General features: G+C 43.6%; 1 protein-coding gene across 3 annotated transcripts in view; it reads left to right on the top strand.

The window, feature by feature from the left end:
- SPECC1L (sperm antigen with calponin homology and coiled-coil domains 1 like) overlaps positions 1-26227 on the top strand; it is a 182920-nt gene that overhangs the window by 28072 nt on the left and 128621 nt on the right. Inside the window, exons 1-2 of one of the 3 annotated variants that reach the window (XM_053589821.1) lie at positions 18233-18557; positions 19313-19502. In XM_053589821.1, the coding sequence (XP_053445796.1) occupies positions 19350-19502 (153 nt within the window). In that variant the 5' untranslated portion in view covers positions 18233-18557; positions 19313-19349. Of the gene's footprint in view, positions 1-18232; positions 18558-19312; positions 19503-26227 lie in introns of those variants that run through there. The other 2 variants (XM_053589818.1, XM_053589819.1) reach the window with 2 other exon arrangements.

Raw genomic sequence — 26227 nt, 5'->3', positions numbered from 1 at the left:
CTCCCAGGTAGATGGGACTACAGGCACCTAACACCAGGCCTGGCTAATTTTTCTATTTTCAGTGGAGATGGGGTCTCACTCTTGCTCAGGGTAGTCTTGAACTCCTGAGCTCAAGCAATTTACCCGCCTTGGCCTCCCTGAGGGTAGGATTATAGGTGTGAGCCTTTGCGCCTGGCCTTGTATTTCATTTTAGATCAGAGTAATAAATGTACAAATATATCAAATTGATGTTTTTAATTAAAACTGGCTGACAGTTAATTTTTTGAATATAGATGTGCAAGTTTATAACTGCCTGCCAAAAGTCTGAGCATGAAGCTGTGGTTTGAAAGGGTCCTGAATAAAATTTTTTTTTTTTTTTTTTGTAAATATTCAGAAACCTTGGCTAATCAGAATTTCTTACGTTCTGACAGTCTGGGCTTTGGGAACCAGTTTGTTTTGAACTAAATCTGGAAAAATCATTTGTGTACTGTAGCCAGAAATTTTTTTAGGCTTTTCTTTTTCAGCCTTGTCACTTGTCTGGAATGTGAAGTATTGTCAGTAGTTTAACGGACTTTTCAGTAGCTTGCATTAAAATGAGAGACCATTTCCAGAAATGGATCTGAAGAGGTCTTGGTGTAAGATTAGGTTTTTTATTCTGGTATGCTCAGAAGAGCAGTATGAAGGAGAATTATTATATGGTTCTAAGTTTGAAAAATCCACTTGTTTCTAAATTAAGTATGAGTGAGCTTTTCTGTGGCCAAAGTAAATAGAAATCGAGTTGTGCTATTTAGTGGCTGTTGGAATTGGTGTTACTGGTAGTAACGTCCTTTTTCCTATTTGTAGTTGTGGTTTAGTGGAAAACGCTTAGACTTTGCTTTTTCCTCCTTTCCAGACATGTAGGATGATGAAGAGAATCAAGTGTGCTGATCATTCTTGCTGTACGGCCTTCTGCACTGTCTGGCTGCTCCAGCACGCAGCTTGCTCTCCAGTTTAAACACCAGTAGCAACATTCACAGAGTGCCTTGATCTCCTCATTGCTCTCTGGTGCTTTTCCTTTACAAAGCTAATTTTTTTTTTTTTTTTTTTAATTTGGCCGGGGCTGGGTTTGAACCCACCACCTCCGGCATATGGGGCTAGCGCCCTACTCCTTTGAGTCACAGGTGCTGCCCTACAAAGCTAAATTTTTGAGAACTTCTTTAGCCTTTGTCTTCTGCTCAGCTCTTTCTCCCACTCCACTGCAGTCGGACTTGGGCTACTCCCTCCCCTGGGACTGCACTGCCCCTCCCCAACACCTCCCTGTCCCTGGGCAAAAGGTGTGCTTGGGCAGCATGGCCTTTCCTGGGGGCTCACCTCCAAGGCTCCCTCACTGTGAGGAACGAATGAAGTCAGAGACGAGCTTCTTTCTCCTTCTGTGGCCCTGGGAGTGTTTAATGGGGAGTGCACAGCTGGGATACGGAGGAGACAGGGTGGTTTCTTCTCAGGACTGGAGGTGGAAATGGAGGAGAGGGTAACTCTGAGGCAGTCTTTTTTTTTTTTTTTTTTTTGTAGAGACAGAGTCTCACTTTATGGCCCTCGGTAGAGTGCCGTGGCCTCACACAGCTCACAGCAACCTCCAACTCCTGGGCTTAAGCGATTCTCCTGCCTCAGCCTCCCGAGTAGCTGGGACTACAGGCACCCGCCACAACACCCGGCTACTTTTTTTGGTTGCAGTTCAGCCGGGGCTGGGTTTGAACCCGCCACTCTCGGTATATGGGGCCGGCGCCTTACCGACTGAGCCACAGGCGCCGCCCTGCAGTCTTTTTTTTTTTAGACAGTCTCACTTTGTTGCCCTCGGTAGAGTGATGTGGCATCACAGCTCACAGCAACCTCCAGCTCTTTGGCTTAGGCGATCCTCTTGCCTCAGCCTCCTGAGTAGCTGGGACTACAGGCGCCCGCCACAACGCCCGGCTATTTTTTTGTTGCAGTTTTGGCTGGGGCTGGGTTTGAACCTGCCACTCTCGGTATATGGGGCTCGCGTCCTACCCACTGAGCCAGGGGCGCCGCCCTGAGGCAGTCTTTCTTCACCAAGTCATAATTTGTATCATTGATTCCTGGAAACAGTACAGAGTATCCTATTAAACATATTGAACACTGATAAGTTTAGGCATAGAATAAAATCTGTGTTAAGAAAATACTGTCTTACAATAAAAGTAATAAGCATTTTAAAAGTATGCTTCCTTAGTAAGCATTGAAGTTTTTGAGCAGTTGTAGGTTTTTGTCTGTACTTTCAGACTGAGCAGAGAATCACACACCCAAAGGCATCTTAGCCCTGTTTCTCTCCTTCCTGTTTTTTGCACCTTGAGTACATACCCTTTTTTGTTATGACAAAGCCTCAGACTTTCTGAGTAGAGAGAGCGTTTCTTTGTTACCTGGGCTAGAAGGCAGTGGCATCATAACTCATGGAGCTTTGAACTCCAGGGTTGGAGTGATCCTTGTGCCTTAGTCTCCTAAGTAGTTAGGAGGACATGTGCCTGCCACTATGCCTACGTAATTTTTAAATTTTTGGTAGAGATAAGAGTTTTGCTATGTTGCTTAGGCTAGTGTTGAACTCCTGAGCTGTGCTGAGATTACAGGTAGGATCCCTGCGCCCACTTGTCTTTAAAGTGTATGTATACATTAAATGCACTTTTCTGAGCGTGTATTGTAATTCACTATAAGTTAAAAACACGTATCTGTTGTAGAATTCAGTGTCAGCCTGTTATATTATGATATTTAAAAAAAACATTTTTTATTAAACTTCTTTTCAAAGTTTCATTTGATTTTTGTCAGGACACAGGAGTTTATCACTTTTTTTTTTTTTTTTCAAGAGATAGGTTCTTGCCATGTCCGGGCTGGACTCCAACTCTGGGGCTCAAGTGACCCTCTGGCCTCAGCTTCCCTGAGTAGCTAGGCAATAATTTTTTCTTTCTCTTTTCTTTTCTCTCTCTCTCTCTTTTTTAGACATTGTCTCAACCTCAAACTTTGGAGCTCAAGTGATCCTCTTGCCTCAGCCTCCCGAGTAGCTGGGACTGCTGGTGCCTGCCCCCACCCCGGCTAGGTGTTTTCTGTCTTTAGTAGAGATAGAGTCTCATCCTTGCTTAGCTGGTCTCAGACTTCTGAGCTCACGAGATCCTCCTGCCTCTCCCTCCCAGAGTGCTAGGACCAGCCAACAGTTTTTTATTTTTCTATTTTTTGGTTGTGGCTTTTGATTCATTTGGCAGCTGACTCCAATGTGGCTCTTTCTCTTGGTTAGTTTTCTCTTGACTGTGTGACTGTTTTTCCTTAGTGTTTTAGTCTGTTCTTAATATACAATTTTAATATGATGTCTACATTTTGAACATGAAGTTTGTGAAATAAGAAAGATAAATGTACCATATTTTGCCATGTATCATGTGCACTTTTTGTCTGAATTTTTGAGGGAAAAACAAGGATGAGCATTGTATGTGGGTAGTACTATTTGTTCTTTTTTTTTTTGTAGAGACAGAGTCTCACTTTATGGCCCTTGGTAGAGTGCCGTGGCCTCACACAGCTCACAGCAACCTCCAACTCCTGGGCTTAAGCGATTCTCTTGCCTCAGCCTCCTGAGTAGCTGGGACTACAGGCGCCCGCCACAACGCCCGGCTATTTTTTGGTTGCAGTTTGGCCAGGGCCGGGTTTGAACCCGCCACCCTTGGTATATGGGGCCGGCGCCCTACCGACTGAGCCACAGGCGCCGCCCGGGTAGTACTATTTGTTACCGGCGCATAAAATGTATTGTACTTTCTGTCTGTTCTTGTGTTTTGTAATTATTTGTTACATAAAATTTCTTGTACCATGACATATTTAAAAATAAATGCTAAAATTCCTTTACATTACAAAAAACAAGTTCCTATACAAACAAAAATTTGAATTAAAAAATTAAAATGAGGCCGGGCATGCTGGCTCATGCCTGTAACCCTATCACTCTGGAGGCTCAGACAGGTGGATTGTTTGAGCGCAGGCGTTCTAGACCAGCCTCATAAAGAGTAAGACTCTGTCTCTACTAAAAATAGGAAACTAGTTGGGTGTAGTGGTACACACCTGTACTTGGGAGGCTGAGGCAAGAAGATTGCTCAGGACTAGGATTTTGAGGTTGCTGTGAGCTGTGATGCCATGGCACTCTACCCAGGGCAACAGAATAATACTCTTATCTCCAAAAAATAAAAATAAATAAATAAATAAATGAAAGTTTTTTTGTTTTTTTTTTCTTTAAAGACAGAGTCTCTCTTTAATGCCCTCGGTAGAGTGATGTGGCCTCATGGCTCACAGCAACCTCCAACTCCTGGGCTTAGGCAATTCTCTTGCCCCAGCCTCCTGAGTAGCTGGGACTGCAGGTGCCCACCACAATGCCCGGCTATTTTTGTTGTTGTTGTTGTTGTTGTTGCAGTTTGACCAGGGCCATGTTTGGGGCCATGTTTGAACCCGCCACCTTTGGTAGATGGGGCCAGCGCCCTACTCACTGAGCCGCAGGCGCCGCCCAGTAAATGAAAGCTTTTTTTCCTGATAGTTTGGGCCCAAAATGTGGGTGTGCATTATACATGGGAGCACATTATACACGCACAATACAATATTTAGATTGCTTGGGTCAAAACTGTTTTTAGATTTCTAGTAGGATATTGATAGGCATAAAAAAAGCATAACTAATGAATCAGTTTCTCTTAAAGATTTTTTGATCTCTGGTTCAAATTGCAAAATAGAATTTTGAACTTTGGAAAGAAAGATTCTAATCTCCCCTGTGTGCTTTATAAACAAGGTTCACAGAGTTTAGGTGACTCGCTCAAGGTCATACAGATGGTGCCAGATCTGGAATGACAGTCCAGGGTTCTTGATAATCATTTTGGTGGATTCCCTACTATATATTTTCGGTTTTTCCTGATACGTAATTTTCAGTGGGAAAGAACCAGAAGCTGGTGTTGTTTGTTGACATCTATGCACTGTGGTATATAATTTAATGTAAGTAGTAAGCAAAAACAATCTTTAGTCATTCCTTATAAAGGGTTTCTCTTACAAATTGTCTTTTGAATAGCTGCTTTTATTTTAATAAGGCATTAGTCATACGTGGAGCATGCAGTATGTTCTGTGAATTATGATAGGTCATGTTTATCTGCTTTTTACCACCCTGCTAAGCACTTCAGGTTCATTATTTCATTTAATCCTTTTAATATTGTTCAAGGTACATAGTATTACCAGTCCCATTTTATGCATGAAGAAACTGAGTTTTTAGAGAGGTTAAGTAACTTGCCCACGGATACAGATTTGATCATACGTGATGGGGATAGTTTTTTGGATACTGGTTTTTTAAACAAGCACAGAGGATTTTCAAATATTAATTAAGGTTGGACTCAGTGGCGCTCACACCTATAGTTCCAGCACTTTAGGAACCGAGGCCCGAGGATTACTTGAGGCCAGGAGTTTGAGACTAGCTTGGGCAATGGATGAGATCCTGTCCCCACAAAAAAAACTTTTATTTTTTATTTATTATCATTATTAGTTTTTGAGACAGAGCCTCAAGCTATCACCCTGGGTAGAGTGCTATGGCATCACAGCTCACAGCAACCTCCAACTCTTGGGCTCAAGCGATTCTTCTGTCTCCACCTCCCAAGTAGCTGGGACCACAGGTGCCTGCCACAACGCCCGGCTATTTTTTGGTTGCAGCCATCGTTGTTTGGCGGGCCTGGGCTGGATTTGAACCCACCAGCTTGGGTGTATGTGGCTGGTGCCTTAGCTGCTTGAGCCACAGGCGTCGAGCCCCCACAAAAAAATAAAAAATAAAAAATTATATAGTTCTATAATAGCTACTGGTGAGGGTAAGGTGAGAGGATTGCTTGAGGTTATGGTGAGTGATGATTGTACCACTGCACTCCAGCCTGAGTGACCCTGTCCCTAAAAATAAATAAATAAAATAAAATATCAGAGAGCAATTACATTTAAGTGGTTTTAAGTAGCAATCCGTTTTATAAACAATGGGAGAAAAGATTCTGATGGAGGTGAATTGGAGACATTTAAAGGAAAAATAGTGACAGCAATCAAGATCTCCTTCTCACTGCGGAGGGGAAGGATTGAGGACTGTCCTTACATTTGCCGAGAAGGGTTCCTGCCCTACAATGTGCCAGGGCTGAAGGTATCTCTAGTGAGGGAAAGGCCTCAGAACTCCCTTGTGGTTTCCAGGACCATCTGTGTTCTCCTCAATTAGGATAAATTTATAACATCTTTTTGGTGTTATTTGTGAAACTTGAGTAATGTGTTTCTCCTGGGTAATAGTTAGAGAGGGTGGGATTTCTGATTCATTGAAATAAGTTGCTGTCTCTGATTCTGGTTTTGTTTGACCTTTGAGCCCTGGTGAACTTCTGGAATTAAAATTTAAGGACTTTTGTTCTTACCGGTATGCACTGTTATTTCGCATATGAATTCCATAAAATGGATTTTATTAATTATAGCAGAGGAAACAGATTTGCAAAGATGTGAAGTAAGTGGTTTGCCCATGATCACACACTTGTAAAGATGGAGCTTGAGTCCAGGTCTCCTGACTTTCTGTTCTGTACTCAGTATCTGAGACTTTCCGTTCAGTCCTCTGCTCCCTGGATCTGAGACTTTCCATTCAGTGTTTGCTGTATCTGAGACTTTCTGTTCAGTCCTCTACTCCTGTATCTGAGAGTTTCCATTCAGTGTTTGCTGTATCTGAGACTTTCTGTTCAGTCCTCTACTCCTGTATCTGAGAGTTTCCATTCAGTGTTTGCTGTAGCTGAGACTTTCTAAGTTCAGTACTCTACTCCTGTATCTGAGAGTTTCCATTCAGTGTTTGCTGTATCTGAGACTTTCTGTTCAGTACTCTACTCCTATATCTGAGAGTTTCCATTCAGTACTCGCTGTATCTGAGACCTTCTGTTTAGAGCTCTACTCATTGTACTGATCCTTTCAGGGAGGCTCTTGTGGTATGTCACAGAGCCTTTATTGCTTTGCGCTGTGTAATATTACCAATTATGTGAATTATCTTAAATTATAAGACTCATAAAGTGAGAAATTGCTTTAGAAATTCCTTGGAATCTAACTTCCTTTTTATTGTAAATGAGGACACCGAGTGGCCCGGTGACTTTGAAGACAGCACTTGATAGGAGGGAGACTGATGGGTTTCAAGTCAAAGTCAGAATTGAAAAGTTTCTCAAGAGCTGGAACTTTAAGCTGAATCTGACCAATTGGAAAGAAAACATTTTTTTTTGAGATGGAATCTGTTTTGTCCAGGCTGGAGTGCAGTGGTGCCATCATAGCCCACTGCATCCTTAAACTCAGGCTCAGCTGATCCTTTTGCCTTAGTTTCCCAAGGAGCTGGGACCACAGGTGCACAGCACCACTGGTGCCTGGCTAATTTTTTTATTATTTGTAGAGATGGGGGTCTCACTTTGTTGCCCACACCGGTCTTGAACTATTTGGCCTCCCAAAGTGCTAGGATTATAAATGAAAATTTTAATAGATACAAGTATAAATTTATTTCAGAATACAAATGACAAGGAGGAAAGAAGAGTGCTGTTTGCTGTACAATTTTTTTCCCAACACTTCTGAGTGAAAAATTTCAAAGTAAGATGTTAGGAGGGGAAACAGCTAAGCTGCAGATTGTATGAAAAAGACTTGACATCAGATAACTATGAACTCAGCATTAACCTCTGATAGTGCTCAGAAAAGCAGATTTTTTTCTTAGATTAACTTGAGTGCAACTCAGCATCTGGATTGAAAGAAGTAATGGTCTTGCTGAACTCTGTGCTTGGCAGAGCAGATCTGTCTCGTTCTGTGCCCAGGTCCGAGGTGCCGGAACACTGTGCCGGGATCTGGAGAGGGGTGGGGGAATCCGGGATTCTGACCCGGGGAAAGGGCCAATTTCAGGAAACACCACCGTGGTAGTCTTCAGGTACTGGGGGAGCTGTGGGCTGAGCGTGGTGCTCTTATTTTGAATGTAGAGCCCAGGTTAAGGCAGAGCCAGGAGGTTACAGGGAGGGGCCTGTCTAGTCTGTTTTCCCATAACTGACCTCTGCTGTGCCCCTTCAACCTGTCCTCCACAGCAGCCCAAGCCAGGTCACAGGACAATACAGCCTTCACTCACTGTCCTTCTCGTGTCAGATGACGTCCAGGGCTTGACTGGTACTGGTCCTCTGGGCCCCTGCCCACCACATTTCTGTGTTCTGGCCATATCCAAGTCCTTGAAGCTCCTCAGTCGAGCCCATGCTGGTTCATACCTTTGAGGTATACCTCTCACTTTGTTCCCAAGGGCAGAGTGGAGGATAGAGCATGCTGATTCAGCTGTATGCCATACATACTCTGACCTTGGTATTTTACTAAAGGATGAGCTCCTCTTCACTGTTCATGCATATCTTGTTTCTCCCTGTAGACTGGGTTCCTGGAAAGTGGGCATTTTGTCCTAGTCACCTTCATATACCTGTGTGTTTATCTAGTTTATCTTTCCTGACTAGATTCCTAGAGCATTGGTGTTTGGCTTGCCTCGACTCAAAATAAGTGTTCAATGAATCTTAGGTTGAGTCCATAATGACTTGCTTCATAACCTTTTTTTTTTTTTTTGAGTCAGGGTTTTGTGCTGTCGACCAGGCTGGTGTGCAGTGGCATGACCATAGATCACTGCATCCTTGAACTCTGGGCTCAAGTGTTCTTCTCACCTCAGCCTTCAAGTAGCTAGGACCCCATGTGTGCACCCCCATCCCCAACTAATTTTTTTTTCTCATTTTTATAGAGCTGAGGTCTCGCTATGTTGTCCAGGGTGATCATGAACTCCTGGCCTCGAGCTATCCTCCTTCCTTGATCTCCTAAATTATTGTGATTATAGGTGTGAGCTCCTGCTCCCAGCCTCATAACTTTTTGGTAGTCAGATCCTCTAATAGTAGACCTTGTGACTGACAAAGCCTTTTTTGTCAGTGATGTTGCACGTGGGATCTTCTACAAATAGCCTCCAGAGTATTTTCCATTTCTGAGAAGAGTCTGTGGGTTGATCTTTAAGTGATGTTTTATCTACTATATGTGGAAGACAGAGAGCCCTTTGTTTGTTTTCCTCAGTAGGTTTTAATTACATGATCTCCTTGTGGATGTAAAGGAAACTGTGGAGCTCTCTGGGTGGCCGTATAATTAGCTTTAGGCAGAGCTCCCGGAGCTGTCGATCCTGTCCTGAGGAGCCAGGGCGCCCGGACACAGCCTGCTGGGTGTTTTGGTGTTTCAGCCACCCAGACTGCAGCCTACTAAACCCAGGGTTTGTTTCTATGAGAGCAGTTTGTGTCTCTACTCATGCGTAACATAATTATTATTATTATTTTTTTAGAGACAGAGTCTCATTTTGTCGCCCTTGGTAGAGTGCTGTGGCGTCATAGCTCACAGCAACCTCCAGCTCCTGGGCTTAGACGATTCTATTGTGTCATTCTCCCAGTAGCTGGGACTACAGGTACCCGCTACAACGCCCAACTATTTTTTGTTGCGGTTTGGCTGGGGCCCGGTTCCTACCCGTCACCCCAGGTATGTGGGTCTGGTGCCCTATTCACTGAGCCATAGGTGCCACCCAACAGATAATTATTTTAAATAAAAAAACAAACAAACAGGTATCTGTAAGTTAATATGATTATAGCTAAGGGTTTTACTTTTCTTTTTTTTTTTTTTTTTTTAAAAACAGAGCCTTAAGCTGTTGCCCTGGGTAGAGTACTATGGCATCACAGCTCACAGCAACCTCCGACTCCTGGGCTCAAGCGATTCTCCTGCCTCTGCCTCCCAAGTAGCTGAGACTACAGGTGCCCACCACAACGCCCGGCGTTGGTTGTAGCCGTCATTGTTGTTTGGTGGGCCTGGGGCTGGATTTGAACCCACCAGCTCAGGTGTACGCAGCTGGCGTCTTCGGCGCTTGAGCCATAGGCGCTGAGCCAGGTTTTACTTTTTATAGCTCATAATACATTGATCTAGAGCTGGGAACAAACTTTCTGTTCTAAAAATGATTTTATGTGAGATGACATGGTTCTTAGTACCTTAAAAAATGAAAAATTTAATTAAGAATACCAGCACTGACCCATAGGACAGTAGATAAATCTAGAAGGAGCTGACAGTTTTGGCATTTTTTTTTTTTTTTTTGAGACAGAGTCTCACTTTGTTGCCCTCAGTAGAGTGCTGTGGCGTCACTCCTGGGCTTAGGCGATTCTCTTGCCTCAGCTGGGACTACAGGCGCCCGCCACAATGCCCGGCTATTTTTTTGTGCAGTTGTTTAGCTGGCCTGGGCTGGGTTTGAACCTGCCACCTTTGGTGTATGTGGCTGGCTCTGTAACCACTGTGCTATAGGCGCCGAGCCTAGTTTTAGCATTTTTATAGTTAGTTTCTATCTTATGAAATGTTCATTAAGCTCAAACTCTGAGTTTCCTGGGGAAGTTCTTGTATATGGGTACAGTGGAAGCCACATGGAGTGGCAGGAGAGTGGGGTTGGGATCCAGACTGTTGTCCCTACAGCAGTGGTTCTCAACCTGTGGGTAGCGACCCCTTTTTAACAGTGAAAGTACGTTGCGGCATTAGGAAGGTTGAGAACCACTGCAGGGTGGGTGCCCCCAGGGTTACTGACACTCCCTGATCCTCAGTCCCTTCGTCTGCCCAGGCCCACGTGGGCCCTTCGAGGCTTCAGTGAACAAGCACTGGGTGAGTAGGGCTTGATGCCTTACTCTGGGAGAGGAGGAGGAGGCCTTCACTGGCATTCCCTCTGACTTGGGAGCAGTGTATCTATTTTGGTGTTTTTAAGAAAGACTGTTTCACAAATACACGTGAGACATAATTCATGAATTATTGTAGTTTGATGCTTAGGTGATCCTGCACCTCAGCCACCTGAGTAGCAGGGACTGTAAGTGAGCACTACCATACCTGGTTAATGTTTCTATTTTTTGTAGAGATGGGGCTTGCTGTGTTGCTCAGTCTGGTCTTGAACTCCTGCTTGGAGTGCTTAGATGATGGGTGTGAACTGCCACCCCCAACCTGATAGTTACTGTTTATTCCCTTCACACCTCAGCTTTGCTGTAATGGAGGAAGTGATGGTGACATGACACCCCACCACCTTTGTTTTTCCAAGACAGAGTCTTACTTGGTAGAGTGCTGTGGTGTCACAGCTCACAGCAACCTCCAACTCTTAGGCTAAAGCAATTCTCTTGCCTCAGCCTCCCAAGTAGCTGGGACAACAGGCACCCACCACAGCACCCTGCTATTTTTTGGTTGTATTTGTCATTGTTGTTTGACATCCCTGGGGGATGCCCTCCTCACATAAGAGGAGACTACTATATAAGAAGAGAGTTATTGGGCGGCGCCTGTGGCTCAAGGAGTAGGGCGCCGGTCCCATATGCTGGAGGTGGTGGGTTCAAACCCAGCCCCGGCCAAAAAAAAAAGAAGAGAGTTATTGTAAGGTATTGGTCCATGCAGGTATGGAGGCTAAGAAGCCCCAAGATCTGCATTTGGGTGGCCGGAGACCCCCCAGGAAAACTGATGACATAATTCCAGTATGAGTCTGAAGGCCTGAGACCCGAGAGAGCCAGGGGTGTATGTAAGCTGTCTGAAATCCTGCATCCATCAGGCCTGAGACACAGGGAAAACCACTGTTTCAATTAGAGCCCGACTGCAAGAAAAGACAATGCCCCAGCTCAGCAGTCAGGCAGGAAGAGGTTCTTACTAGCTTCATCTGTTCAGATCTTCAATTGATAGAATGAGGTCCACCTACCTTAGGGATATTAGTCTGCCACTGATTAAAATGTTGACCTCATCTAGAAACACTCTTACAGACACACCCAGAACCCCACCGTCAGTCAGGTTGATAAAATTAACCATTGCACTCATCATGGTTCTTCTTTTTAGAAAACCCCTTATTAATGGCATTCATGACAGATAGTGTAGTCTTTAAGTTGCCACACCACATGCCCAAGTGAAGACTGTTTGTAGCTAGTTCATAGTGATTCATAGTAATTTCTGAGTATTTTATTCCTAATAATAGTCTTGTCTGAAAATCACATATTGAACTTTATGTTTATTTATTTTTTGTAGAGACAGAGTCTCACTTTGTCACCCCTGGTAGAGTGCTGTGGTGTCACGTCACAGCTCACAACAACCTCAAACTCTTAGGCTTAAGCCATTCTTTTTTTTTTTTTGTAGAGACAGAGTCCCACTATACCGCCCTCGGGTAGAGTGCCGTGGCGTCACACGGCTCACAGCAACCTCTAACTCTTGGGCTTACGTGATTCTCTTGCCTCAGCCTTCCCGAGCAGCTGGGACTACAGGCGCCCGCCACAACGCCCGGCTATTTTTTTGTTGCAGTTTGCCGGGGCTGGGTTTGAACCCGCCACCCTAGGCATATGGGGCCGGCGCCCTACTCACTGAGCCACAGGCGCCGCCCATGTTTATTTATTTATTTATTTATCATTGTTTGAGATTCATTGAGGGTGCAAAGAATTAGGTTACATTGATTGCATTTGTTAGGTAAAGTCCCTCTTATAATCGTCCCTCTCCCAAGAGGTGTGCCATACACCATGAACCCCCACCCCCCTCCCTCCTCCCCTCCCTGTTCCCTCATTCCCCAACCCCCGACCTTGTATTATATCGTCTGTTGCCTTCATATTAGAATGAGTACATTGGATTCTTGCTTCTCCATTCTTGTGATGCTTTACTAAGAAGAATATGTTCCAGGTGAATACAAAAGATGTAAAGTCTCCATCTTTTTTAGTGGCTGAATGGTATACATATACCATAGCTTGCTAATCCATTCCTGGGTTGGTGGGCATTTAGGTTGTTTCTACATTTTCGCGATTGTAAATTGAGCTGCGATAAACAGTCTAGTGCAAGTGTCCTTATGATAAAAGGATTTTTTTTTTCTTCTGGGTAGATGCCCAGTAATGATATTGCAGGATCAAATGGGAGGTCTAGCTTGAGTTCTTTAAGGATTCTCCACACTGCCTTTCAAAAAGTTGTATTAGTTTGCAGTCCCACTAGTTGTGTAAAAGTGTTCCCTTCTCTCCACATCCATGACAGCATCTGCAGCTTCGAGACTTTGTCATGTGGGCCATTCTCACTGGGGTTAGGTGATAGCTCAGGGTAGTTTTGATTTGCATTTCTTTGATGATTAGGGACAATGAACATTTTTTCATGTTTAGCCATGTTAGCCATGTGTCTTTCTTCTTTAGAGAAAGTTCTATTCATGTCTCTTGCCCAGTAATCTATGAGATTGTTGGTTCCTTTTTTGTTGATTAATTTGAGTTCTATGTAGAGTCTAGTTATCAAGCCTTTGTCCAATTCATAATATGCAAATATCTTTTCCCATTCTGAAAGTTGTCTGTTTGCTTTGGTTTTTGTCTCCTTAGATGTACAGAAACTGTTATTTTATTATATTTTCGTTTCTACGTAATGTAGATATTTTTAGATATATACATATACTATATAATAGGTTATTTCTGAATTACATTTCAGGATAACAAAGGTGTACTTTAAATAGTTTCTAGAGAAAGGGTATTTTGGGTCTGATGCGGATGAGAAGGGAACATCTGAGAGATCTCAAGCTGCCAGGTACCTTGACCTGGCTGCATCTCAGCATCTGTAAACCTTTGGCTGTGGATTTTTTTTTTTTTTTGTAATAGCTAGGTTCTCACCTTGTTGTCTGGAATAGAATGCAGTGGTATCTTCGTAGCTTACTGCAATCGCAAACTCCTGGGCTCAAGTGATCCTCCTGCCTCAGCCTCTTAAGTAACTGAGACTACAGGTGCTGTCAGCTACCAGGCCTGGCTGATTTTTTTGTTTTTTTGTAGAGACGGGCTCTCAGGTTGGTCTCAAACTTCTCATCTCAGGTGATCCTCCCATCTTGGCCTCCCAGAGTGCTGGGACTACAGATGTGTGCCACCATGCCTGGCCTGCCTGTATTTCTTACCTCCTAGGACATCTGTAAAAACATAGTCCTTCTCCATATCAGATATTTTACAGTGTTGGGATCTGCTTTCCAGAGGTCTTTGTTTGATGTTATTCATTAAGTTGTTTTTTAAAAAATTATAGCAAAAAGAACCTTCAGCTTTATTGAAATATAATTTGTATGCCATACAGTTAGTTCCCCTATTTAAAGTGTAAAGCCTAAATGATTTTCAGTGTATTCACAGGCTTGTGCAATTGTCACCATAATTTAATTTTAGAACTTTGCATCATCCCTAAAAGAAACCCTGTTCCCTGGGTGGTGCCTGTGGCTCAGTGGGTAGGGTGCCGGCCCCACATACTGAGGGTGGTGGGTTTGAACCAGGCCCCGGCCAAATTGCAACAAAAAATAGCCAGGCATTGTGGCAGGTACCTGTAGTCCCAGCTACTCGGGAGGCTGAGGCAAGAGAATTGCCTAAGCCCAGGAGTTGGAGGTTACTGTGAGCTGTGATGTCACAGCACTCTACCAAGGCGACAAAATGAGACTCTGTCTTTAAAAAAAAAGAAAAGAAGGGCGGTGCCTGTGGCTCAAAGGGGTAGGGCGCCGGCCCCATATGCCAGAGGTGTGAACCCGGCCAAAAACAAACAAAAAAAGAAAAAGAAAAGAGAAAGAAACCCTGTCCCCATTCAGCAGTCGGTCTGTATTTTTCTTACCCCTAACCCCTGGCAATCACTAATCTACTTTCACTGGATTTGCCTCATCTAGGTAATCCATATAAAACATGGTCCTTTGTTTCTGGCTTCTTTTATTTAATACAGATGTTTTATTTATGATGGGGTTATATCCTGATAAACCTATCCTAAGTTGAAAATGCATTTAATACAGCTAACTCACAAGACACCATAGTTTAGCCTTGCCTATCTTGAACATGCTCAGAACACTTAAATTAGCCTACAGTCTGACAAAATCATCCTGCACCAAGCCTATTTGATACAACAATGGTGAATATGTCATGTAATTTATTGACTACTGTACTGACAGTGAAAAACAGGAGGAGTGTATGGGCACTTGAATTAGTTTCTACTGAATGCTTACAATGATTTTCACACCATCATAGAGTCGAAGAATCATGAATTAGGAGCCATCTGTATAATGTTTTCAAGGTTTGTCCATGTTATGACATCTGTCAGTACTTCCTTTCCTTTAATGGCCAAATAATATTCCATGATTGGATATACCACATCTGTTTACTCGTCTTTAGTCGATGGACACTTGGAATTGAAATAGGTATTAGTATTTGCTATATAGAAAGCATGTAAACATCTGTGTAACATGTATCCAATAAGTAACAAATACAGTATGTCAGTAAGTAAAAGGTATTTTAAATGCTAACAAAGAATTTTGTTGTAGTTTAACCGGGAGAATTTTGGGGAGTTTGTGTTGTTTCCATCTGGGGGCCATTATGAATAATGCTCCTACGATCATTTGTACATAAATTTTCATGTAGACAAATATTTTAATTTCCCTTGGGTCTATATCCAGGTATGGAATTGCTGGATCGTAGAGTACCTCTGTTTAACCATTTGAGGAATGGCCATGCTGTTTCCCAAGGCAGCTGTACCCTTTCACACCCCTCCAGCCTCCAGCAGTGTCTGAGGGTCCAGTTACTCCACATTTTCCAACACTGGTGGGTTGAAGTAATAGTTAATTAGGTTTTATTTCTGGAACAAAGACAACAGGAAAGGAACAGTCTTACATTGTCCAGTAAGGTGGTCACCAACCACATGGAATTTCAAATTAAATCAAATTTAACACCTTAACTGCCATGTAAATTGTATCTAACTCTCGCTGGTTTTGAGCCTGGGGCCTCTGGAGGCATCTGTAACTCACATGTGTCTTGACCTAACAAAACACCGTGACCCCAAGGAAAAAAAAGTTTTTCTAGTATCGTTAGTCAATGTGTTAAGATTTGGTTCCTCAGACACGCTAGCCACATTTTAGGTGCTAGCCACATTTTAAGTGCTTAATCGTCCCAGGTGGCCAGGGGCTACCATATTAGCACAGACAGATGTGTAAAACATGTTTATCATTTCAGGAAGTTCTATGAGATAGTGCTGGTTTAGAAAATGTTAATTTGACAGGGGCTGGAAGAATTGGCTAAGAATGGTAGTGTCTGAGTGGTGTAATAGAAAGCAGCCTGGGCGTGAGTTGGGAGATGAGAGGGAGGAAACTTTGGGGAGCCATTTACAAGACATAAGACTTAGAGCAGAGAAGCCAGAAAGTGAGAAGCTACTTGATTTTCTGTAGTAGGTGGAGTTAGTGAATGGATCCATTCTATCCAATTCCTTCATTTTAGGTGGGAAAAGCGTTTGTTGCTAGCTGGCAGGGATTAGTATCAATAACTATATTTCACCCCTCTGGAAAGGGGTGCGAGTTAGATGGCAGAGCTGAACTGGAGGGAGCACTTCCTCTGGGCAGAAGGGGTTGGGAAGTAGATGGCAGAGCTGAACTGGAGGGAGCACTTCCTCTGGGCAGAAGGGGGTGGGAGGTAGATGGCAGAGCTGAACTGGAGGGAGCAGTTCCTCTGGGCAGAAGGGGGTGGGAGGTAGATGGCAGAGCTGAACTGGAGGGAGCAGTTCCTCTGGGCAGAAGGGGGTGGGAGGTAGATGGCAGAGCTGAACTGGAGGGAGCAGTTCCTCTGGGCAGAAGGGGGTGGGAGGTAGATGGCAGAGCTGAACTGGAGGGAGCACTTCCTCTGGGCAGAAGGGGGTGGGAGGTAGATGGCAGAGCTGAACTGGAGGGAGCACTTCCTCTGGGCAGAAGGGGGTGGGAGGTAGATGGCAGAGCTGAACTGGAGGGAGCACTTCCTCTGGGCAGAAGGGGGTGGGAAGTAGATGGCAGAGCTGAACTGGAGGGAGCACTTCCTCTGGGCAGAAGGGGGTGGGAAGTAGATGGCAGAGCTGAACTGGAGGGAGCACTTCCTCTGGGCAGAAGGGGGTGGGAAGTAGATGGCAGAGCTGAACTGGAGGGAGCACTTCCTCTGGGCAGAAGGGGGTGGGAGGTAGATGGCAGAGCTGAACTGGAGGGAGCACTTCCTCTGGGCAGAAGGGGGTGGGAAGTAGATGGCAGAGCTGAACTGGAGGAAGCACTTCCTCTGGGCAGAAGGGGGTGGGAAGTAGATGGCAGAGCTGAACTGGAGGGAGCAGTTACTCAGGGCAGAAGCGGGTGGGAAGTAGATGGCAGAGCTGAACTGGAGGGAGCAGTTACTCAGGGCAGGTTGCTCAAATGAATAGGAAGTTGAAAGCAGAAAAGGGTAAGAGGGATAGGTAATCAGATCCTTACCCCACACAGCCTTTTTTGTAGGGAATAACTGGGAAGTTGGAGGGAGCTAGGAAAGAATCTCTGAGGTTTTGTTGTGTTTTGATTGAGGATAATGATTTGGCACTTTTTCTCTAAGGCCTTCATTTGGAGAGTGAAGTAGAGCCTCCTTCACCCTGTTTCATTGTTCTCACCACCAAAACCAGTTGGTATAGTGTGTATTGTGTCAAGACAAAATAAATCTGGAGTGTTTGAGCACAGCCTAGAGGTAAAATATTCATTGGGACTATTGGAATAAGCTTTCTCATTTCCAAAAGGTTTTTTTTTTTTTTAAATTTGTTTTGAGACAGTCTCCCTCTATCATCCTGGGTAGAGTGCCATGGTGTCATTTCTCACAGCAACCTCCAACTCCTGGGCTCAAGTGATTCTCTTGCCTCAGTCTTCTGGGTAACTGGGACTACAGGTACCTGCCACAGCACCTGGCTGTTTTTTTCTATTTTTAGTGGAGACATGATCTCTCTCTTGTTCAGGCTGGTCTCAAACTCTTGAGCTCAAGCAGTCCGCTTGCCTCAGCCTTCAGGAAGTTCTATGAGATAGTGCTGGTTTAGAGTGTTGGGATTACAGGTGTGAGCTACTGGCCTGGCCTCTAAAAGGTTATTGTATTTTTATTTATATGTAGAAATCTTCATAAAATAGACTGGGTTTTTTTGTGCCCAAGATATCTCAGCGTCATCAGACATAAATCTCCTTGCATTCAAAATAGGCTTTCATTTTTGATAATTGTATTATTCTACCCAAAATAGTCCATGGTGTCTTCCCAAACATGACATTATAAAGACTGCTTTTCTAGCTCAGTTAACAAATGTATGTTTAAGAGGTTATCTGGCTTTAGCTTTGTGTGCTGCCAGTATTTTTCTAAGTCCTCTTAACTGAAATCAAGTTGTGTGCCACTCAGGTGGAAAAATCGTTGTCATATTTCTCATAGGCATGTTTTCTGAATCAAAAATTGGGGCTAATTTGTTTGTTTGTTTGTTTGGAGATAGAGTCTCAGATCATCCTAGCTTACAGCAACCTCGAACTCCTAGGTTCAAGCAGTCCTCCTGCCTCAGCTCCCAAGTAGCTGGGACTACAGGTTCCTACCACAACACCTGACTAGTTTTTCTGTTTTTAGTAGAGACAGGGTCTTGCTCTTGGTCAGGCTAGTCTTGAACTCCTGAGCTCAAGTAAATCCACTGCCTCGGCCTCCCAGAGTGTTGAGATTACAGGTGTGAGCCACAGCACCAAGCTGGAGCTAATGTTTGATGCAGAATTTCTGTGCTGCCGCTTGGTAAAAAAGGTATGCTGGGAAATGAGTTCAGGTCCTAAATGTTGGGATTTTTGAGATATCCTACTGGCTTATGTAGGGTCATTATATCCAGTATTTGAAATGAGGATTTTGCTGGATAATTCAGAATGTAGAAGAGGAAGCCTAATTAACAAGTAAAAAGATTTTTTCAACTTTTATTTTCTATAGTAGTCTTTAGTTTCAAACAACTTTATCTCATGGTAAAATTCTTTTTTTTTTTTTGTAGAGACAGAGTCTCACTTTATGGCCCTCCTAGTAGAGTGCCGTGGCCTCAGCCAGCTCACAGCAACCTTCAACTCCTGGGCCTAAGCGATTCTCTTGACTCAGCCTCCCGAGTAGCTGAAAATTCTCCTTTTTAAAATTTTTTTGAGACAGAGTCTCAAGCTGTTGCCTGGGGTAGGGTGCTGTGGTGTCACAGCTCACAGCAACCTCCAACTCTTAGGCTTAAATGATTCTTTTGCCTCAGCTCCCAAGTAGCTGGGACTACAGGCCCCTGCCACAATGCCCGGCTATTTTTTGGTTGTAGTTGTCATTGTGGTTTGGCTCCAGCTCTGGTGTATGTGGCTGGTGCCCTAGCCGCTTGAGCTACAGGCACTGAGCCGGTAAAGTTCTTCTAAAACAAACTTCTCATTTTTTTTTTTTTTTTAAGAGAAAAATCTTTCTTTTAGAATTCTACTAGATAGGGCTGGTCCAGAGAAAGCTTTCTTCCAGTTTTGTCCTCAGTCCAATGTCCTTTCTTTCCACAGATTAGCTTGTAAATGCATCACAAAGAGGCAGCCCAGAATGAAGAAAGCAAGCAGAGGTGCCGGCTCAGCGCCGAAAGCGTCCGGGATAAGTAAGACACAGGCCACAGAGAAAGTGAGACCTGAAAACAGCTCTTCAGCATGCACAGGAGGGAGACTGGTAAAACCTGGGACAGCAGCAGCATTGTCAAAGGTATAAAAGTGGCGATGTTAAAATGCCCCGTGGGTCTTAGGAAGAATGATTTTAATATGATGTTTAATCTGTTAAACGAACTTTGTTCAGAGTGTGCCCTCTGCTGGTAATGGGAACCGTGGCCTGTGAAGCTTACGGTGGATTTCAGTGGTGTTTCTGGTCTGTCTTCATGAATGAAACAGTAGGCTTACGTATGAAACAAAAAATTGAGCACCTGCCTTGTGCAGGGCCCTGTGCTTGTGCAAGATGGAGGTGGAGTCTGCCTTCATGGAGCTCGTGGAGGAATGGATGGAGGTGAGGCCTAAACATGACTGACTAAAGTGCACGTGGCAACGTCAGGTGCCCTGGGGGAGCAGTAAAGCAGTGTGAACAGTTCTACCTGGGAAGGTATTGTTTCCATCCCAGGACGGTGTGAGCCAAGTCTTACAAGATGACCAGTGTACTCTCCCAGGACTTGTAGACAGGGGTTTTTATTCTCACCCTACCTCCTATACACTGTAAACTGCTGCTCTGTTTCTGGCAGCTGCCGAAGTATTAATCCTAGTTAAAATGGAGTGATGTTAATTTAATAGGTGTGCAATTGATTTTCTTTACACTCCTTTGGAAGCCAGGTTTGTTCTTGTTAGTATCTATAGAATAATAGCTAATTAGACCATGGGATTTGGAGGCAGGCAGACCTGGGCTGTGGTCGAGATTGAATGTGGGAATTTATGAAAGTGGTTAGTTACAGGGCCTGGTGCATAGCAAGTGCTTAGTAATTCATAGATAGTAGCGTTTTTACTGGTTAGCTCTAGAAGCTTTTCTCAGGTCAGAATTGATCCCTGAATGTAACAGTTTTCTTTTTCTATTTTTTTTGGTAACAGTTTTCTTAGGAGGCACCCTCAGTGTCTATGTTGGTTTGGGCCGTCCAAGGGACACGATCACACTGTACCAATTTTGGCTGGTCATATCTTAAATGTCATTGTACAGAGATCCACGCAATCATCTCCCAGCCTTGCTCAGGCCAGAATTCATTTGTTCTTTGCTAGTTTGCTTTAGAATTGTCATTGTTTGGGTAGAAACTTTGACTCTGCAGAAAAGAAGAAGGGGGTTTCAGCTAGTCAGGTGAAGAGAAACCAACCATGACGGGAAACATGATCTGTTCAAAACTTTTTTGTTCAGGCATGGCCTTGATAGATCATGGCTTAATTATTTTAAGAAACACCTCAGGAATAGCTGATGAGGGACTTCCTTATATATGTTGAAAGGTCTAGCAGGAAATGCTGGTTTTTTTATTTCAAGGTTGTCAGAACTAAACCCAGACTTACTCTGTGGGCTTATGGGCTTGGGAATGCCCCCGGATTTTCTCTTGCCCAGACGTGATGAGTTTCTAGGTGTGATCTTAGGGTCTTGGAGGATGATACCATAAGACCTCTGCCCTGTGCCCGTTAGTCTGAGTAAACACCCTGAGTTAACTTCTTTGACGGCAGTGCTGCACTCTTTCGTATGATACAGGCAGCCTCTTCTGACCTAACTGGTTACTCACCTGCTGAGCTGCCTGTGGAGTGTCGTCTCTGTGTGCCTAGGTGGCCTGTTCTTTATGTGACTGGAAGAACAGGTTGAAACATTGACCTTGGATGTGCACTGCTGCCTGTCTTCTGTTGCCTCCGTGTCAGTGGCAGGCAGTGTCTTTGAAGGTTTACAGTCGAGTGTTTACTGAACAGGCAGGTCAGATCTTCTGAGGCTTGGATCTGGAGGGCTGGTGATTTGGGCTTGAACAGTGAGTACTTTTCCATTGGAAAGCTGTATGCCTGCTCTTGCCAGCGCATGCCAGCTGCCCAAAGCTTTGGTTATACTGTGTTGGCAAGTTTGTTTAAGCAGTTTGTGTGTGTGTGTGGTGGGGAGGGTTGGGGAAGAGGTGGAGCAATTTGGGAACACTTTGCCTGGACTGAAGCAATTGCTTTTACTTAAGAAAGAAGGAAAAAAAAATGATTGAATAGAGATGAAAGTAAGAAGAGACAGAAAGAAGAAAATAGTGAAGATGAACAGAAAAATTAAAGGACTTTAAGAACCTACGAATTTTTAAGTGTTATTTTATTTTTCTAAGTTTTCATATTTTATGGTGCTTTTCTGGCACACAGATACCTCCCACAACTTGAATTCCTGTAACCATGATGGAGCGTTGATGATTAACCAGATGAATAAAGTGTTTGGCTTAATTATTTAGACATCGGGTGTACATACTCATTCATGTGTGGACCCCCATAGCTGTGTATCTGTCATTGTGCAGTAGTCTCATGACATTCTTCTTTTCTTTTTTTCCTTTCCTTTCCTTTCCTTTTCTTTTTTTTTTTTTTTGAGACAGAGTCTCACTGTGTTGCCCTGGGAAGAGAGCTGTGGCGTCATAGCTCACAGCAACCTCAAACCCTGGGGCTCAAGCAATTCTCTTACCTCGGCCTTCCAAGTAGCTGGGACTACAGGTACCCACCACAACACCCGGCTATTTTTTTGTTGCAGGTGTTTAGCTGGCCCAAGCCGGGTTTGAACCCACCACCCTGGGTGTATGTGGCTGGCTCTGTGACCACTGTGCTATGGGCAGTGAGCCATGACATTCTTCTTATAGCAGCTCTCATTTCAAATGTCATTTGAGGGTTGATCTAGTTGAGGGTTAGGGAGAAAAGCGCTTTTGATCCAGAGCACTTTGCTGATGGGAACTTCTGTAAATACTGAACAAAGCACTACGGCTGTTCACAGTAGTTTTGGGGACATTATTCCCACTCTTGGCAGGAGCTGTGACGTCTGGCTTCAGGGCTTTTCACAGCCATTGGAAAGGATTATTTTTCATGTAGGGTTGGTCTCCTATATGCCTGTGCTTTCCAGAGTTCACATGCTCTTCAGGTGTTAATGATTAGTGCTTATAGAAGTTACATGCTTTCTCATTATACTGAGACTACTTTTTTCTAAAAATTAATAGGTTGGACTTAATAAGTTTTAGTTGGAATCTAAATGATCAGTAGCTCTCAATGATTATTTGTCATCATACCCTTGCAGTGTAAAAGTTAGTTTACCAGTGTGAGCAATCTACCTCTGAAACTTGAAAGGTAAAGTTTGAAAACTAATCTTATTGAGATAGGGATGCAGACTGTGAAATTGAACTTGACCTTGAGAGGCATGTGTATTTTGGTGGTAGTATTTCATTAACTTCTTTCCATCAAATGATTTGCATTTGCTAAAAATGTGTTCTTTTGTTAATTTCTTGTTTTTGGATTCTTGCTGATGGGGATGTTTTTGTGTGGGAACTAGCATGCATTTACAGAATTTTGTAGCAAAAATGGAAAGAAACGGAAACAGCGGAGAGCCTTGCAAGTAGCTTAGTGTAAAAGGCAAGTTGGAAAGTGGAGTTATTTTTTGCTTTGTTTTTACTTTTTTTGGTATAGTAAAGCATACATACAGAGAAATTGACAAATCAGTAGGTGTCAGGCTTACTGAATCATTGCCAAGTGAGCATGCCGTGAAGGGGCATGAGGCAGAGCACATCTGCCCTAGAAGCTTTCCTGGTGCCCCTGCTTAGTCGCTGCCCTTCCTGTCCTTCCCAGAAGTAGCTACCTTCTTGACCTCTAGTGCCAGAGATTAATGTTGCCAGTTTCGATCAATATAGAAATGTAATCATACGCTGCATTCTTTTTACATGTGTCTCATTTCCTTTTTCTTTTCTTTCTTTCTTTCTTTTTTTTTTTTTTTTTTTTGAGGTAGGATCTTGCCCTGTTGCCTGGGATAGAGTGCAGTGGAGTCATCACAGCTCACTGCAGCCTCAAATTCCTGGGCTCAAGTGATCCTCCTGCCTTAGCCTCCCAAATAGCTGGGACCACAGGTTGGGACCACCACGCTCTGCTAATTTTTCTGGTTTTTTTTGTAGAGATAGGGTCTTGTTGCTCAGCCTAGTATCAAACTCCTGGCCTCCAGTGATCCTGCTCCCTCAGCTTCCCAAAGTAGTGGGATTACAAGTATGAGCCACAGCACCCAGCCTGTGTGCTGCATATAGTGGTATTTCCTTCACTTCTGGTAGTTAGTGATTCATGGGATGAATATATAACAGTTTATCTTTTCCACTGTTGATAACATGTGGAGTTTCCCCCTTGTGGCAATTAAGAATAATATTGTTGCAAACATTTTTATACATGTCTTTTAGGACAAAAGTGCACCCATTTGTGTTGGCTCTGTAACCTTAGGTGAAATTACTGGGTCACAGGGTATACACAGGCTCAGATTTAATAGACAGAGCCAAGTCATTTTCAGGTAGTTACCAGGCTCCAGTCCTGCTTTCTTTACATCCTCACTTGCACTTACCTTGTCGCTCCTCGTGCAGGGCTGTGTAAAGGGGTTGTGTGCGTGGTCTAGTTTGCATCTGTATTGTTACCCGTGACATTGACCTTTTCTTAGATTCTTTTTAAGGTGCTGATATTTAGATAGCCTCTTCTGTGATGTGCCTGTTCATGTCCCTGGTCCATTTTCCTGTTGTGCTGTTTGGTTTTTCCAAATTTTTTTTATCGTAATATTTATCATCTTAACTTTTTTTTTTTTTTTTTTTTGAGACAGTGCAGTGGTGTGATCATAACTCATTTCAGCCTGGAACTCCTGGGCTTAGGTAGACCCTCCTGCCTCTGCCTCCTGAGCAGTTAGACTATAGGTGTGCATCACCACGTTCAGCTAATTAAAAAAATGGTGTTTTGTTTTTGTTTTTTTTTTTGAGATAGGGTCTTATTATGTTGCCCAGATTGGTCTCAAGTTCCTAGCCTCAAGCAATCCTGCACTGGCCTCCCAAAATGGTGGGATTACAGGCGTGAGCTCTTATGTCTGGCTCTATCTTAATCATTAAGCATTCAATTCATTGCTATTAAATCCATTCATATTATTGCGTACCCATCACCCCAGTCCATCGATACAGTTTATCATCTTGTTAAACTGACGCTCTGTGCCCATTACATAGTAACTCCCCATTCTCCCCTTTCTCCAGCCCCTGGCAACCACCATTCTACCTTGTCTCTTATGAATCTGACTACCATAGGTGCTTCATGTAGGAGAAATCATATGGTATCTGTCTTTTTGTGACTGGTGTTTTTCACTTAGCACCATGAAAAGTGCTCATGGATGAACATGGCTCATCCATGTTGTAGTATCTGTTTTCCCTTTTCTTTAATGCTCCATTTCATGCATATGCCTGCTTCTGTTCAGTCATTCATCTATCAGCAGCTACTTTGCTTCCATCTTTGGGCTGTTGTGAGTAATGCTGGTTGCTATGAACATGGGTGTACAAATATCTTTTCAAAGCCCTGCTTTAAGTTCTTTTAGTTACGCACTGAAAGGTGGAATTGCTGGATCATATGGTAATCTACTTTTATTAATTCTTTGAGAAGCAGCCATGCTGTTTACTGCACGTTCTGCATTCCCCTTAGCGTATGGCAGGGGTCCACTCTCTGCATCCTCTGCCACGCTCACTCCAGTCTTCTGTGATAGGAGCCGTCCTTGTGGGTCTGTGGGACGCCATGTCTTTTTGTCGTGATTTGTAGCTCTGCTAGTTGTGAGCCCTTTGTCATTTTTACAGGCTGCTCGTGTAGTCTCCTGCTTCGCCTTCTTTTTCTGCTCCCTTAGTGGTATCTTTTAATAAACAGAGGTTCTTTATTCTAATGTAGTCCAATTGTTAATCTGTACTTTATGGGTTTTTTTGTGTGTGTGTGTGTGTGCGTGTTTTAAGAAATCTTAACCCTTACCCTGGCTAGGAAGATGGGCCCCTATATTTTTTTTCTAGAAGTGTTTTTGCTTTGCATTTCATATTTAGTTTTTGTTTTACATTTTATATTTAGATCCTCAGTCTGTTGGGAATTAATTTTTTTTTTTTTTTTTTTTTTTTTTTTAGAGACAGAGTCTCACTTTGTTCCCCTTGGTAGAGTGCAGTGGCGTCACACAGCTCACAGCAACCTCTAGCTCTTGGGCTTAGCTGATTCTCTTGCCTTAGCTTCCCGAGTAGCTGGGACTACAGGCACCCGCCACAATGCCCGGCTATTTTTTGTTGTTGCAGTTTGACCAGGACGGGGATCGAACCTGCCACCCTCGGTATATGGGGCCGGCGCCCTACTCACTGAGCCACAGGCGCCACCAGGGAATTAATTTTTTTTTTTTTTTTTGGTAGAGATAGAGTCTCACTTTATAGCCCTTGGTAGAGTGCCGTGGCATCACACAGCTCACAGTAACCTCCAACTCCTGGGCTTAAGCGATTCTCTTGCCTCAGCCTCCCGAGTAGCTGGGACTACAGGCGCCCGCCACAACGCCCGGCTATTTTTTGGTTGCAGTTCAGCCGGGGCCGGGTTTGAACCCACCACCCTCGGTATATGGGGCCGGCGCCTTACCGACTGAGCCACAGGCGCCACCCCAGGGAATTAATTTTTTAAAAGCTTTTTAGTTTGAAATAATCTTAGAGAAAATTTGAAGGATATGTACAAAGAATTATCCAGTATACGCTTTACTAAGATTCTCCACATTTTAACCTTTTATCATGATTACTTTATCACTTCCCTAACTATGCATTTACATACAGATACTTTTTTCTTGAGCTTTTTGAATGTAAATTGTACGCAATGCTCCTTTGCTGATATTTCAGTGTATATTTCTTGAAAAACAAGGATGTTCTCTTTTGTAACCATCTTACATTTAGAAAATCAGGAAATTGACATTGATAAAGTGCTAGTATC

Source organism: Nycticebus coucang, chromosome 4, assembly GCF_027406575.1.
Source record: "Nycticebus coucang isolate mNycCou1 chromosome 4, mNycCou1.pri, whole genome shotgun sequence".
Lineage (NCBI taxonomy): Eukaryota > Metazoa > Chordata > Mammalia > Primates > Lorisidae > Nycticebus > Nycticebus coucang.
Note: the sequence above shows the minus strand (reverse complement) of the source record. Positions and strands in the feature narration are given on the sequence as shown.